The following is a 16,877-nucleotide window of genomic DNA, read 5'->3' as shown; positions in this document are numbered from 1 at the left end:
CCCGTCCTCTGCACAGAGCCCGAGGTCATGTTCCTTACTGGGAAAGCCTTGAACAGGTGCTGTATCTCCAAAGGCACTGCCCTCCCTCCCCTCCAGTCCTTGCACACAGAGCGGTGGCACGGAGGGGTAGGAGGAGGTCATTGCTGGGGGGAAACTTGTCAGCAATGACCAGGATTGCAGGCACGTGTGAGAGGCTGCTGCCTCTCTTGGGGCAGTGATGACAGGGGCTTGGCCACCTCTCCCTGCCAGCATCACCTCTGCCTTGCCTGAATTTGGTTCCCATCAGATAGTCTTTCATTTGGGCACCAAGATATGCCGGCTTCAGTGAACTACTTTGTGTCAGTCAATTCCTCATCAGTCATTTGAGTCCCTCCAAAACTGTAGATGGCCGAGAGTAAGTGTGAGAAATGTCTCCAGCCCATGCATTGCCTCTGCTTCAGAAGAGACAGAAAGGCAACAGCTACTTTAAGTGCAACAGACACTTTAAAAACAACCTGCAGAAATACAGAAAAACAAAGGCCAACCTCCCCCTCCTCGGGCAGTTCTAAGTGATGCTGACAGAGAAAGTCAAAACAGCTCGGAGAAGAAAAGGAGAAACTGAAGTTACCTCCTGGTTGGGCACCTGCAATTTGCTGTAATGTCTTCTTGACTATGACTGAGGGACTTCTGCTGGAAGCCACGTGCAAATTCTCTGCTGTGGTGGCTACCAACAAAACCAGTCTTTCTGGCCCAGCAACTGGGTGAGTAGCAGCAAGAACAACACAAGTCTTTAGTGGTGCAGTCTAACACTCTGATCCCGTATCCATGGACTTTTACGGAAAAGCGGAGATGACTTTTTAAAAAAAACAAACGTGTGGGTTGTTGTATAGCAAGCAGCCACCGTTCCCACCTCTCCACCCCCACTGAGCTGCCAGCACCGCAGAGGTGCTCGTCAGGGAAAGGCACCTTTCCTGCCTTTACTGCCTCCTTCAACAGAAAACCCACAGCTCCAGAGGGAGGTGGGCTGAAGCCGTAAGCTCTTCCTCACCCAAAAGGACAGGACGATGCCACAGTTGTCATTCCGACCTTAACACGCTCCCCACAGAGTCTCTCCTGCACGGATCTCTGTGAGCTCCAACAGCTGCATCTTTGCTTCCATACCCAATATGCAGGGACCTGCCTGGGTACCAAAATGACCCACACCACAGCAGGGTGACACAGAAATATGGAACAAATGGCGCAGTAACAGCTAGAGTCTGCCAGGAGACATCTCTGAGTATCATCACTTTGCTCATACCAGCATTTAATACCACACCTCATACCTGTGTACCCTCCCGTGGATACTACCTGGACATACTGCTCTAAACACAGCCTCTTGGGAAAGAGATTTAACCCCTACTCCTCCGTCTACCCTGCTGCTACCACTACCGCTGCTCATCAACTGGACAAGGGCAAACTGCTGAGCTTCTCGGTCCTCCTTCACCGTGGGACTGCCACTAGCTTGTCCCATTCCCCCATGTGCCTGGGGACCCTGACACAGCGCTGGGGCCAAACCGAGTCCCTTGGAGGGACAGCAGGGCCTGACCCCCTTCCGTCAGCTCCCACAACCCAGGCAGGAGCTTCCACTGGGAGCCGAGCTGCCCGGTCTCACAAAGCAGAGGCTGTGGCCTGACGAGCGTGGCGTTAGCTGCCTGTGCATTTGGGGGAGCATCCTGCCGGGAACCAGGTTTGACTTACACAGCCGGGACATGCCGTGGGACGGGCACCTGAGCCCCTCGCAGGGAGGCGTCCCGCCCTGCTGTGCTGGTTCTCCTCCGGAGGGAGCTTGTGGGGGGCTGGAAGGCGGCGGCGGCACTGGGCGGGTGGTACTCCTGCTCGGGAACGACTTCTTCACACCGGGAGCCCTGGAAGCCCGAGCGACAGGTACAGACCTGGGGACGGCTGCAGGAGCCCTTGTTCTGGCACGGTGGGTCACAGACAGCTGGGGAGACACAGAAAGGTGGTTAGTGGACACGGGGCTCCGGGCAGCGTGCTCAGCCCCACGGTGGTGGCACCCGGCTGGGGCAGCACAACCGGGGCGGCCCATCTCTTCTCTGCAGGCAGGTGGCCTTCAAAGTCTCAGTGTTACTGCTGCTGTGGGTCCCTAACACAAGGCCACTGCTATCAGAGACTTGTTTCTGTTCCCACTTCTCCCCACTGGTCTCTGCAGAGCTCTTCTCCAGCAATACTCACTTCAGAAAGCTCAAAAATGAGCAGCATGGTCTGCAGAGAACATACAGCCTCAGCACTGCCCATAGCTCTCCGAGCAGGAGCAGGACCTCAATCCCAGAGCAAGGGGAGGCAATGACTGCCAGATGAGAGGACAGACAACCATGCACTATCGCAGCCTCTTGGGAGTAGTTTGCATGTTACCTTCCTGCTTTAGGCCGTTTTGGGGTCTGATTTGCACGGTCCCCCCAGCTGCCCCCTCCAGAGCTTTCCAGCTCTCCTTCCGCAGCTGATTTTGGAGTCACTGCGCTCAAATTCCTCCGTGGCTACGGGGACTTACAGTTCATTAACTTCATGCCCAAATCACCCTCTGAGCCTGTGTGTGTTCCTAATTACAGCACATCAGCTTCAGTTTGCACCCCGGGAGGAAAGTGCTATTAATTATACGCCGGACCCTAACACTTCCCAAGTCGAGAGATGCCAAATCGGGTTATAGCCCAGCCAGCGAGAGCCAGGAAACCACAGCTCGCTCAGGGAGAACCGGGCTCTTTGTCCTGAGCAAGAGTAATTGAAAAGGCACTGGAAAACAGTGTCCTCCCTCAAAGAAGGAAAGGGCCGGCTGGCCGAAGGGCAATGAAACCTCGCTGGACAACACAAGGTGGACATTAAACTCCAGCTGCGTGGGAACCCTGTGTACGGGTTGAAACACGCAGCCACCGCTTCTGCTGAGGGCCCCTCCCCAGGACTGCCCCAGGGAGGCTGCAGGAGCATCTGACATCCCGCCACCTTTGCACACAGCTGCTGGGGTTTCATAAGCACATCCCTCCCTCTCTGGCTGTGCTCTCCATCCCTGTGAGATCCAAGCATGCCTGCGAGAAATGCTGCTTCTGGGCAACAAACATACAGAGAGCTCTAGCCTTGTGTGCCATCCACACATCATCCCGCTGTTGCCAAGCGAGGAAAGTCCTTGTACAGGCCCTGAGGTCCTTTCACAGCAGTATAGCTCCTACAACCCTTCCCTCACGCCAAAACTGGGCTGCCATCAGCTTTTCCTAACTAGATCAGGGATATGTTGGCTGGAATGCTTCATTTGACCTTTATAACCATGTTAACACTCAGGAAGAGAGGGAGATCTCAAGGAAAGGGAGAACCCAAGTCACGTAGGGCTGTATAGGTTAAAGCCAGAGGTTTTGATGAAATCCCCCAGTAAAATAAATCAGCCACCACTGCAGACTCTGGAACAGAGACAGGGTCCTAGTCAGGCAGGAATTAACCATCTCTGGGAAGTCTGGCACTCCAAAAGTTGATGTAATTTATAATATAAAACTCAGCTGTGATTTAAATAGGCTGCCAGTCCCTACCATTATCTCCCAATGAATGCCTGTTTTAACGAACGCCACCAGACCAGGAAGCCTGCCATTGAAAACAACGGCTTCATGTGCTGAAATACTGCAGAGCCGTGATGCTGGGACCGGGGATCACAGTGGTTCTCACAACCTCTCCCACTAACAATGTTCAGAGTCACATTAGACTGTGGCCTTCAGCAGGAAAGCAGTGATAAGTGACCAGGCACTCTAAAAAGCCCCTAAGGCAGCTGATATAGAGAAGAGGAAGAAGGGAATGGGGTTAGTCTTCTGGTCCCTTCATGCAGGATGGGTGGGGAGCTGCCCTAGCTGAAATATTCCAGCTCTAGGATTAATCCTCTTCCCGGTTGCCTTTGCAGACTCAGAAAGAACTTGAAAGAGCTTTAAAAAGTCACTGGTTTTCACTCAGCCCACCTATGTGATGTAGGGAGAGCAGATCATTCAGCAGAAATACTGCCAATGCCAAGCGTGTGAAATCATGGGTCAGGCCCCCAAAACCATAACATTGAGGGAAGAAACAAAACGGTTAAAAATATATATATATTTGGAATCTTTCTCTTTGCTTTCTGGTTTCTGAGCCCAGGGGTTTCCCTGAGATGTCTCTCCCCAGCTGTGGGGGCTATAAACAGTTTCTGTTAAGATGACAGCCACTCATTTCTTCTCGCTATAGTCTCATGAGGACATGAGGAGCTGGGGCTTTAGGGAAAGCAAAAAGAGTCATCTCAAAACTCTTAATAAAAGGATGAGATTTGGAGCACTGCGGATGTATCATTAGTAGCAATGCTAGCTTGTTCAAGAGCATCTAGCAGTGCCTTCACAGATCAAGTCTGGTGCTGTCCAGTCTTCAGTGCATGAGGTAAGTCCTCCCTGGAAGGTAACACTGCAGGGACGATTGCTGTGGGACTCTGACCACCCACCTAGGCCAGGCAGGCAGGACCATCAGAGGGGAAAGTCACCAAGTCCAACCTCCCACCGCTTTGCAGGCACACCCGGCCCAGGATTGAGCAATGACATTGCAAGGTGTCATTCAATCCCTGCTGCTCTGCACGTGCTCTAGGTCTAGGAGAGTGGTGTAGATCTTCACTGCAAGGAGCTCCTGCTCAGTCCCATTTAAATGTGAGGGAACCATGTCCATCCAGCTAGGCATCCACAGGAAAACTGGGAAGATGCTGAAGGACTTGTACCACTGGGGTGATTTCGTTCACTTTCTCATGGAGAAGTTTGCTTATTGATGCAGAGCAATATGTAACCTCAATTCTAACTTAAAGCTCTGACTGTGTGAGCAAAGCCAGAAGGGATGGACAATTTAACACAAGTGAGAGATCTGTGGAGGCTGACAGGCAGGGAGATCAATAGCAATGCAAGAATAACAGAGAGGGAAAATAGAACTTCAACGAAAAACAATGTGGATTCGAAAAACCCTACAGTCACTGTACAGAAGAGAGACAAAAGGAGAGAGCATGTGAATGTCATCTCCATTTTGCAGCTGTGGAAAAGCCCCAGGTGCTAATGCGACTGTCTGAAGACACACTGTGAGACCACAGCAGAGCCAGCAACTCATCCTGGAATCCCTGCGCCTTCATCCAGTATCTTAACCGCAAGACCATCTGTACAAGATTAGAAAGTTCATGAGTTTATATACTCCTTCCCAGCATGCTGATTAAAAATGTTTCTTTTAAGCTTCAAAATATCCATGTCAGAAAAAAAGCTCACCCTGCATTACCAGCCCAGCCCAGACTGCTATCTTGGGAAGCAGCAGAGAACCATAGTAAATAATGCTGACGAAAGCGGAGGTTGATGAACTAACGTTGGGAGGTTGAGCAAGAGGATTCCCCTGCTCTGAAGCAGAGGGGAAGGATGATGAACTAATAGGCAGCAGCTAAATTATCAACAAGTGCACACTGCAGCCTCTGCAGCCCCTGAAATATGGGGGGGAGGTCTGGCCAGCTTGTATGTACGGGTTTCTTCTCCACCAAACCCAGGACATAAAGCCCTGAGTCTCACCCCAGGATGAAGTTAAACAGGCAGGAGGTTCAATGAACCCCCCAGGCCCAAGTTCAGATGTAGCTCATTATCCCTAATGTCCCCTCCTGTGGGAAGACCTCTGGAGCCCCACAGGATGCCCTCTATGCAGTTCAGTGTGGTGACCTGGCAGTGTGTGGGTAGAAACCAAGCCCATTGCAAGCGGGCGAGATCTTTCTCCTAAACTCCCTTAGCTCACTTCCACTTTCCCAGGAAACATCGGTGTCCCGACGAGAGGGATTTCTCTTTTTCATCTTCCCAGTCATTGACTCCCTGAAAACTCCCCGAGTCCTCACTGCACTTTGGTCCTTGAAGCTGGAACAAACCAAAAGGCTAGAGAAACCTGCCCATGGCTTGAGTTCAGTCATATGCAGAGATGTTGCAAGAAGAAAGTCCCTGGTAAAGCATGGGTGGAGAACGAAGAAATCCCCATGCTCAGTAGGTGATAGGGAGTACATGAAGGCAACAATTTGGCCTATCCTCTCTCCTGCACCCAGGCTCAGACCCATCAAAACTAAGGTTCTGCCCAAGACCCGAATGCCAACTTCTTCCCTGCTTCATCACGCTGAGAGGTTCCCTCTGGCTGCATTTCTACCCCGCTAACTTCCCTGATATGCCCCATATCAAAGACCATGAGATCAGACATTAAACAGTATTACAGTGCAGAAACTAACTGGGACGGGCTGTCCAGCTTGCCTTGGCAGCCTGAAAAACAGCCAAACGTCCCCAGCACCTTGAACTCCAGCAGAAAAGCCCGGCGAGGGAGGTAGCTGGGAACGAAATGATGTTTACACACCATCGGTCTCCACCTAAGGCTTCCCTGAGATTTACCACCCCCAGTCGACAGGACACTGTCAGGCCCTATCATGTTGACAGTGTCCTTTTAATGAATCCCTGGGAACCAGGGCCCGGCACCTGAGCAATCGCTAGACAGCCTGCATGGCTGCGAGCCCAGATCTACTGCTCCTCCGAAAATCCCTAATGAGAGAAAGATGCTGCCATCGCTGGCCCCGCGCTCTGTTTACAGACGCTGTCTGGCAGCACAGCACGCTCTCTACCGTTTGGCTTCTGTCGGCGGGGGGGAGAGGGAGAAGGGAGGTGAGTCAGCCCTTGGCCCCTTGCTCCCGAACAGCAATCGCTAATGCAATTATCCCAGCGCGGCCGAAGCGCCGTGAGATCCCGCGGCAAACAAAGCTGAGCCTCTTTCCCCGCTAAACATCTGGGCAGCTGCTGCCACTCGAGTGAAGGCAGACGCTCTCGGCTATTCTGGGCAGGGCGTTCCCATCCAGAAAGCCTGCCCGGTGCCTGTGCGCTCCCTGCCCTCCGAGCCGCCCGGGCGCTGCGGGCAGCCCCTCGCCTTCCTGGGACCGGGCAGGTGCACAGGGCCCGCAGTCCCCTGGGAAGGCCCACGGGTGGGCTGGGTGGTGTAACCCCCTTGTTTAGGGACGGGGATCGCAGCAGGGGCTGGGCTGTGGTTGCGGAGCTATTGGGGATGGAGATGACAGTGCAGCTGCCTCTGGCGTGTGTCGCACTGGTGCCTGCCCAAACCCCTTCCCTTCCAGTGCTGTGTTGGGGAGCCCAAAATGATCTCAGCCCCCAGGGCCGTGGCAGGGCCGTCCAGAGGAGCAGAGCCCTTATTAACCCCTCTATGGGCAGGCAGGAGGGCCCTGGCTGGGCAGTTTCCACACTGCAGGAGCGCCCTGAAGCCCTCTGGCCATTTTAGACATCCCACGTGCTGCACTACGGTCCAGCCCCACTCGTCCCAGCCGTTGTGCCAACTCCACTAATTGCTTTCCTTCATAGCACTCAGATAATTTGCAGCCCTGACTTCCCCCTCAGCATCAGCAACGTTCGCCCACGTGAGCACAGCCCCACTGTGCTGGTTCCCACCTGCCGGGACTTTCACAGACCTGCCTTTTCCTCCAAGCAGGACGATGAGAGACCGGGGCTCCAAACTCGCCCATAAATGTATTGTTGCAATGCCCTGCCCCAACAAGACCATGCTCAGGATGGACAATAATAATGATAATAAAGTAAAGCCATAATTATTCAGCATGCTCAGACTTTGCCAGCAGGCGGGGAGAGCTGACCCACAGCCCGGCAGCCCAACGAGGAGGCTGCGGCACTGCCTCCGGCAACCCCATGGTCCATCTCCTGCCCTGGCACGTGTGCGGGGTCACAGCAGTACTCCGGCGCTTTTTAGGGGTGCATCACGAGACCTGCGCCAGCTGAGACTGTCATACTCACGTTTGATGCAGTGGTTTGTACCGGGAGCCATGGTCCATCCTGGGCAACACTGTCTGCCGCAGACATTTGGCCTAAGCAGAGAGACAAAGCAGCGCGGTTAGGAGAAGGGAAGCCGAGGTCTCTCTGCAGCCAGCACCTCTGAGTCACCCGTAAAATTATTTCCTGCAGCATCTGATATTTCCTTCCAGATGGACCAGCAGCTGAGATCAAAACCAATGGGACAAGGGCTGAGTTGTTTAAGTGCTTGGAAAAGAAACCCCCAAGGGCTATGGGAATGCTGCAGTGTGAGCGATCCCTCAGGGAGTATCTCCCTTTTGAACTGGCATTATGCTGGGTTCCTGGCACAGCGCTCAAGAGGAACCATTTTCCTCCTGAGAGCAATCGGAGACTGGCGGCCTGCGACCATTAAAGATCTCACGGCACTTCATGGTATTGGGGTGTAAATCGGGCCTGATTCCAACTCTGGTCATAGCGTCTCGCCTCCGCAAGTGTCCTGAGCTGCTTCGGCCGAAGACAACGCTTCATTCTCTGCCTAACTGCTGCCGCCTGTTGCTGTTCATTGCTCAACCCCACCCCGGGAGGGACAGCATGCCAGCAGCCGCATCGGCCACTCCCCAGCTTGCTCTCCCTTTGTGAGCACCCCGGGCGCAACAACCCCGGGGGCTGGGGACTCCCCGGTGCTATGAAATTTGTGCCTGCTTGACATGCACAGTGCTAGACTAACTGCAGGGTGCTCAGATCATTTCCATGGTGGTTAATTCCAGCACTTTGCTGCAACAACTTTTTGACTGCCTTTGCATAAATAACGTCCTTCCCACCTCTCCCTTATTATGTGTTTTCAGGTAGTGATCATTGCCAACATACGGCTATCAGAGACAGCGCTGTGCCTCCAAGAGGTGCTCCGCCAACCCTGCTTCCTCTGGTCACATCTCATATTTACACAGCTATAATGAAAAGGAATAACAAGCTGCAGGTTGCTCTCCAAGCGTATTTACTCATCATGGAGGGAAGGTTTTGGGAATATGTAACTTTTGCATGCCTAGGTAGATGGGAAAGTACAGTCATCAAAAGACAGCCTGAAAGCTCTGGAAAGCCTCTGGAAATGAAGTGGGGAGCATGGTTTATTTCTAACGCTGGACAAGGCAGTCGGAGCTGCTGACAGAATTTACAGGAACCACAGAAACATGCACATTTGTCTTCTGGATTGACTTTCACATGAACACAGCAGGGTCAGAAGATGATCCTGTTCTGAACCGGCATCCTCGTGACTCCTGCATCCACGTGGCATGAGATGAGACTCCAGAAGTGCCAGAGCTCAAGCTGTGGGGCTCACGTTTTAGGAGAGCCAAAGACGGTGGGTAGCAGGCGTGCCAAGGATTGTTCTGGTGTTCATGAATGAAGCTGCCTGTAGAGATACAATCGCTCCACGTGGGAAGGGGAAGTGGTCGGAGAAGCCACATCATTTGTAAAGCGTTATCCAGCCCTTCAGGACCAACATTTTATTAACCTGGGTAGATTTTTACAGGGAGAAAGCACTTAAATTCCCTTGGTGTGACTTCCTGCAAACAGAACAAGCCAAAGCAATTCTTGCATCCACTCACATCTGCACTGATTTCCAGCTTTTTGTCTGTCAACCCAAAGAGATCTATGAGTCTCCTCTTTAAGACATCCCCAGAAAGTATCCAAGGAAAGCAAACTTTCCTTTACTTACTGCATAAGAGCCCACGAAAGACCTTAAACTTTTTAAAGTTGTCCAGATCAGTAAAGAGAAAAAACCACTGAGCTGGAGGAGGTCTTTAGGTAATTAAGGTCTGCTGAGGGACTCCACTCCAAGCAGCAGCATAAGCATCTTTGCTTAGACTGTCACAGTTCCCATTCTTTCCTCGGCACAGCCGAAACACACCTTGCAAGTCATACTCAGCTGGTCTGTTCAAAAAGCAAAGCCCTTGCCCTTTCCCACCTCAACTTACTGACATAATCAGAGGTTGTTTCTTGTAGGCAAAATAACTAACTTCTCCAGAGAAGCTGGTTTGGCCTTGAATCACACTGTTAGTTCTTCATGAGATGGAAGTTCAAGTTTTATCTACATCTCTCACACGCATGGTGGAGGGAGCATGCTGCTAGCTGCTCTCAATGCCAACAGCGAGCCAGAGGTTGTAGGAAGAAAGGTATGAGACTAAAACAGACAGGGGCCCAAGCCTGAGCAGACAAGATCACTCCTGAAGGCATGAAACCCCGGTTGGGTTCAGCACAAACCCCTAATTAACAGAGTCACTCTGTATCACTGCCAACTCCAGGCATGAGTTGCCAACCCCAGGTGAAGGGAGATGCTGGCACCAGGGCGATGCTCCTTGAGGGAGGACAGCCCAGCATGTGCAGAGGGGAGCAACCTGGCAGGGATGCCCTCGGAGGCAGGGGCAGAGTGACTACCTGGATGGGAATGTCCCTTCCTTCCATAACCTCCTGGATTAAAGGATGGGCAAAGATGGAGGCAGGGAGGACCTCCAGGACTGGCAGTGAGCACTTGGGAGGAGCAACATACAGGCAGTACTGGAAGGCAGAGAAGGACCACAACTATTTCCCGATGAAAGCCCAGTGAGCAGGACCTCACATAGCATGGGGCATCAGGTGAGCAAGCACATCAGCAATGGGAAAATAGCTATGGGGGCTTCGCTGCATGGGACCCAGTCCTGAGCACGTCTGGTTCTACTTAAAGCCTTTAGTTGACATTTGCATGGCTTGAACACCATGTGGTTTTCACTGCCTTACAAAGAATTCAGAATGGATCCCGGAAGGTTTAAGGAGCACGGCATGTTTACAACGTGGAGGGATGGTGCTCAAGAGAGTGGCAGCCCCCAGTTGCGTTTGTCCTGCTGCACGTGCCATCGCCAACACTTTGGGCAAAGACGCGGCTGAGGCGTGAGCCACCTGTGGGGCACATCCAGTCCTGGGCCTCTCCATCCAGCCCTGCTTCCAGAGAACAAAACAAGTGGCAGGGTCCCTCCAGGTCTGGTGTCACCGTCCTGGGGGTGGCTGCTGGGGAGCTGCCTGTACACACTGAGCAGCCCTGATCAGGGGACGGGGGCTTCCAAGGCAGCAGGCAGAGCTGCCCGGCAAGGGGACACCCTGGGTGCCATGATGCACCAAACCCCTGGCAGACCTAATAATGACATGAAACAAAGCCACACTCATAACTTTGAAGCACTCAGTTGCCGCACAAGGCTGAGCACCTAGGCTGCCTCCTGCTTACCCAGCCCTTGAAACTGGAAGCACGGTAGAGGGAGAAGGGAGCAGGACTCTCACCCTCATCCTGGGCAGCCTGGGGCGCAGAGGGACCAGAGGATGGGTGGGCATGTGGAGGGGTCAGCAGCTCTCCCAAGTGGAAAGAAGCTCAACACAGCCTCAGATCAGAGCAGAATAGAAGACATGTCCTCACGCAGGTCTCCCAAGCTGAAGTCCCACTGAACACTCACACTAGGTCACGCTGCACGGGGATGCCCTATTCCCAGCCCTGCTGCTGATGCCAAAACAAGCCTTGGGCAAACCGTCTGTCTTTCCTACCCCTGTCTCCTTACTGGTGGAACAGGTTAATTAATGTATTTACCTTCCCAAGGGCCAGGTCAGCTAGCACATGTCTTTCCTAGGAAATGAAACATTGCTGGGGATGCTCCCAGGTGCTGGGACTTGATTGCCTGTAACACTGGACTGCTACAGGGCTCACGGGCCACTTAGCACCTTCCAAAATAGTTCCCAGCCCAGCTCAGACCTGAGCAGACAGAGACCATTTCCAATAGCCAGTTTTCCCTTTTTAGAGAGAAAGGGGGTTGAATACCTCAGACAGCTGAATAGCCAGGGAAAGCCCTGAGGCATAACTCACTAGTGCAGATGTGGGCCTTTGGGTTTGCCTCTCTGGCAAAACGCAGGGCGAGGCACTGGATCCACATCTCAGCCCCTGCCTCAAGTGCCAGGTACGCCCTGAGGTCTCCAAACAGCACAGGCAGCAGTAAGCAACTGCAAACCAAGCTTGCTCCTCACTCTGCAGCTAGAACGCACCATCTGTGCCCAGGTATAGTCCCTGGCACGTTGTGAGAGCTTGGTGCACAGGAGGTGTCAGGTACTACTCACTGGCCAGCTCCTCTTCTGGGACAGGCATCTCCCTGACACCCCTCTCAGAGCTGAAGCCAGTGCCATGAAGCCTCCCTACATCCAGAAGTACCGTTCATGGCCCTGACTGGATGCACCGGCACAACCTGCAACTTGGGCAAAGGAGCTGCAGCAAGCCAGTCCTTCATCACCTGCTTTGTTGCAGCAGCCAGAGGCCACCATCAGGATCAGGCCCCTGCTGTGCAAAGTGGTACCCAGGGTGACACAAGCCTGCAAGATCTTGCAGTGTTACATGAAACCAAAGCCAAGCAACTGTAAAAGCACCAGGGGGAAGGAAAATAAGAAAACAGTAGTAAGATCATGGCTTCACATAGTTTCAGCATGTGCACAGCCTCAGCGATGATCACATACTGTTTCTGAAGCATTCAGTAGAACCATTTTTTTCACCATTTATTTTAACAGCAATCTATGCATCATCTTTCAACTTCATGCAGCACTCTGCGCTGCCAGATACGCTGACTCCATTCAGGTCATTTACAGCATCCTCACAGAAGGCCAGGGGGACCATTAGATCATCAGGTCTGCCTTTCTACTGCAGGACAGTGAACTTCATCCAACTGCATATGAAATATTTGCAGTCAGACCCAATGAAGAACATTAGCAGAAGGCTGCTGGCATCGATGAGCCACTGAAAATCCACTGCCAAGTGCACAACAGTATTAACTGCCTCTGCTCCTGAGCAGTGCTATACACACACTGCAGCGAGAACCTATACCCCACAAAGCCTGGGTAAAGCAGACCTATATAGCCACAGATGGTGTCTTCAAAAGCAATTAAACAAGAACTGGGGTGCAGAACATACAAAAAGAAAGTAGGAGGGAGAAGGAGAGAGTGTGGGACTCCCAGCCTGTTATCTGGGGAGCCTCACACGCCCCTGAAAATTGTCCAGGCAGGTACCAGAAGTAGAGGCTTCCCCAGCCTACTCCTCCCTTACCCACCTTGCTCTGATTTTGTGTACGTCACCTGAGGATCATCACTGGGACCCACCCTCCCAGGCATGGGGCAGAAGAACAAGGGGTGTCACATCACAGGGGGGACAAATTAGGGATGCATCCAGCACACGAATACAGCCATAGCTGGCATGCGTCAGGGCTTGGGAGCTCCCTACCCCACCACACTCAGGAGGAAAATCTTTCCATGGACCAGAAGCTGCATTGTTGAACCTATAAACACTTTAAACATCAGACTGAACACACTGGGAAGTCACCTACTCCATGGCACTGCATAGAAATAGCTCATCTGCAGCAGCGGGGACTGGTGTGTGTCTGCAAACCAGTCGGGGGGGCTGGGGAAACAGGCAGGTTAAGCAGATCACAGCAAAGCAGAGATGCTTTGGGGGCTGGATTGTTTTCCTCGCTCAGTGTTAGAAGACAGTAATTTTCTGCAATATTTGATGTGGTGTCAAAAGTCACCTCACAATGAACCACCAGGAGAAAACACTAAAACCCAGCTCTTGCAAGACTTGCAGTTGGACACACTCATGGAAGGGTGTGAGCAAGTCCCACCTGCAACAAGGTCAGACATGAGCAGGGTAGCAGACACATCCAAACAGTCCCCAAGAAAAAAACTCAATTTTGAGTATGCTGCTATCACACAAAGCGCGAAAATAATTCTCCAGAGAAGGATATAGTACTAATAAATGGGTTTTTCAACCACAGGACTGTGCGAGGCCCCTGGAGGTCCCAGCAGAGAATTCTGACTGGGGAATCAGGAAAGGCAACCCACGCAGGAGTTGAGATTTTAAGCCAAAGTAACTGGATAAATAAATAGCGCCAGGGTTTAATGCAGCCTGCAAAGCTACCTGAGTAAGGGAAAATGAAGGTTGTCATACTAGAGAGTGGTAGGAGTTCAGTGTAAATAGAAGAACAGAAAATATCCCACCTGGCAAACAAATGAAACATCACGAAATGAACTTTTTTAGGGGCCCTGAGTTTCCTGGATGGAAATGTGTCCGGTGCAGCAAGGGACGTAAGAAGATGGATGAGGTGGAAGAACGGAGTCTCACCGAATGGCTGGAGGCAGCAGCAGCTAGCTTTCCATGAGGAGTAATGCCATGTAGTTACTCATGGACAATTATTTCAGCTAGGCCTTCTCAAAAGCTCTGAAGACAGTAGGTCATAGAGAAGTTTAAAAAGTGCCGATTTGGACTCCAGAAGAGATGTAAAGCTACTGACGACAAGCCATTATATGCATGTTCCAGAGTTCAAGTTCTTGGGGATCAGAGCAAGCCGCATATCCCCAGCCCTCATCTTCCAGGGCAGGGCAGAGCAGAGGCAGAGAGCGCAGCACAGCCTGCATGGGGAACACAGCACCAAGGCACAGCTCTTCCTTCCTCTAAGCTTGGAGGCAACGGCACTCTCCAATAGCCCAGGAAGCCAAATCTAGCTGATAACAGGTCAACAGAGCCTAAGTGCTGGACCAACCATCCCTGTTTACATCCTTGATTAAGGGATGAAAGCAAGCTATTTGCAAAGAGGTTCAACACTCTTCTGAATATAGCATGAACCTTGGGGCTGCCCACCCACTCCTGATAGCGGTGCGGGCCGGCTGTTGTCACCGGAGGCAGCTACAGCCTGAAAACCTGGTGGAGATTACACAGGGTAGTCATTGAAAAGAAACGGACTACAGCTCAGATGACTCAAATCCAGTTGAACTGCCACATGATCCCAAAGCAATGCTGACACCACTCCGACTGCAGAAAGGGTAAAATCCTCCTGAACCCAAAAAAGCCCAAACCTGATTGAGCAGGACTGGATCTTCGCAAGACTCTCCCTCTGGGCGGCTTACAAGCCAAAGCTAATGGGTAAGCCAAAATCTGCGCAAGACCTACCTGCCATTGACTAGCTGCTAGTGATACATACTTTGTGTATCAAACATAATGGTAAGAAGAACAAGTTTGCGTTTACTGCTTCTGAATATTTGTTGCAGGAAACGACACAGAGGGGACATCTCCCTCTTTAAATTTTGCAGGGAGGCAAGTATGGGAGAGAGAAACCTCAGGGATTAAGCTGCCTTTTGTATTCTAGTGAAGCTCCCCACCTGATGTTAGCGGAAAAAGTTTCTGTCTATGTCAGAGGGCAGTGAGTCCAGAGCTTACTCTCTGTGTCCCCCCGGCACGGAGAGCGGGCATGCGCTGCCACATGGGTTGGTCAAACTGCCCGCACGACAGCTTCGGTAGCCCTTCCCAGCTGGCAGAGGAACTCATCACAAGGGGCATCAGCCACAGGCAGCAGAGAGGGAACTGCAGAGGAGGGGGCTCGAGGCCGAAGGTACGTCAGCGCTGCACCAGACGTCCCGCTCGCAGGCTCCCCTCGGAGCGGAGCAGCTGGCCTTGCCATATGATCTCCCCTCCACCTCCACAAGGCTGTAGCCAGAGACTGGAGCTGGAAGCGGCCCTGCCAGGCAAGTCATAGGAAGCCTCCCCCGGCTGAGCCAGCTGAAGCCATGGGAAGCTGCCGCACAGAGTGCTTACAAGGGGCCCATTATGGGAGGAAGGAGCCAAGGGGCCAGGTACCTGTAGCAAGAGCGGCAGCAGCCAGACTCCGTCCTGCAGAGCCAAGCGAGCCCCTCCAGCCTCTCCCGCCTCCCACGTACCGTGGCCACGCTGCCTTTCCCCCCCGGCAGCCCCCCACCCCGCACGCCTCCTGGGACGGCCGCAGGCAGCCCGGGAGGGCGGCAGGCTGACACCCGCCGCGCCGCGCAGCTGTCTGACCCGCCAGAGCCCCGATGTGTCAGCAGAAGGGCATCGCATCGGCACGCTCGTAAACCAGACGGCCCCATGCGACAGGCAGCCGGCAGCGCGGCGTCCGCCCGCCTCACCCTCCCACACGCGTGCGCGCACACGGATACACACGCACGCCGACGGCCCGCGTGGGCGAGAGCAGCGCGATCGCCGGCCGCACGTGCGGGACAGACGCGCGGCACGAGAGAGAGCACTGAGCGGGCTCCCGCTCCGCTCCGGGGCCCGGGCCCGGCGCCGGAGCCAGCCGCGGGGCAGCACGGCCCAAGCCCCCGCACATCACCCCCGTGACCGCCCCGGGCACAGGCAGCGGGGCGTCCCGCGGGGGACGGGACAGCGCCCGGAGCGCCCGCGGGGACGGAAGGGGGGATGCACCGGGATGCAGCACGGGGCTCTGGACGGGACCCGGCGCCTCCGCCCGGGGCTCCCCGGCGCCGGGACCGCCGGGGCTCACGCTACGCACCCCCAGCAAGGTCCCCCCGGCCGCAGCACTTACCCCGCCATCCTCCCTCTGCCGCTCGGCTCCTTCGCCCGGGGCACGACCCGGGCTTTCGGCCCGCTGCCCTGCCGCTGGCGGGAGGGGTCCAGGCCGTTCCTCTGCCCCGGGCCGGGACCGAGCCCTGCATCGCCCGCCTGGCCCCGGGGCACGGGCAGTCCGCGGTCGGGACGCTGCCTCCGGCCGTCGCCGCCGCTCGGGCTCCCCGCGGCAGCCGCGGAGCCGCGGCCCACGTGGAGGGCGGCGGGGAGGGGCCGTGCCGGCGGGGGGGGTCTGGGCGCCGGAGACAGGCTGTGCGCCGTGCCCGCCGCCCCCAGGGCAGCCCCCCGGCCCCGCGGCCGCGCCGCCCCCCCGCTTCCCGGCTCCAGCTTGGCCGCGGAGTCCGGCCGACAGTCGGCGAAGCCCAGGAGGACGGCAAAGGTGAGCGGGAGGAGGCTGGCGGCGGCGCCCCGCATGGTGTCAGCCGGTGGCGGGGGGGAGACGGGCGGCGCGGAGCGCTCAGCGCCCGGCTGGCATCCTCCGGCGGGCGCGGGGCAGCGGGGACCGCCGGCTCTCCGCCCTCCGCTCACCGCCCCATCCCGCTCCGGGGCTCCGCCGGGACCTGCCGCCCACCAGGGCCGGGGGCGCAGACAGCAGTGCTGAGGCAGGGGCGCAGGCT

The 16,877-nt window shown here is 54.6% G+C and overlaps 1 protein-coding gene across 2 annotated transcripts in view; it reads right to left on the bottom strand.

Annotated features, from left to right (window-relative positions):
* Positions 1-16,877, bottom strand: part of LTBP2 (latent transforming growth factor beta binding protein 2) — an 84,924-nt gene that overhangs the window by 57,793 nt on the left and 10,254 nt on the right. For both annotated transcript variants that reach the window (XM_075151549.1, XM_075151550.1), the window contains 2 exons: positions 7,821-7,891; positions 1,717-1,960 (listed from right to left, as the gene is read on the bottom strand). In XM_075151549.1, coding sequence (XP_075007650.1) covers positions 1,717-1,960; positions 7,821-7,891 — 315 coding nt within the window. The remainder of the gene's footprint in view (positions 1-1,716; positions 1,961-7,820; positions 7,892-16,877) is intronic.

Source organism: Calonectris borealis, chromosome 5 (genome assembly GCF_964195595.1).
Source record: "Calonectris borealis chromosome 5, bCalBor7.hap1.2, whole genome shotgun sequence".
In the NCBI taxonomy this organism is placed as follows: Eukaryota; Metazoa; Chordata; class Aves; order Procellariiformes; family Procellariidae; genus Calonectris; species Calonectris borealis.
Note: the sequence above shows the minus strand (reverse complement) of the source record. Positions and strands in the feature narration are given on the sequence as shown.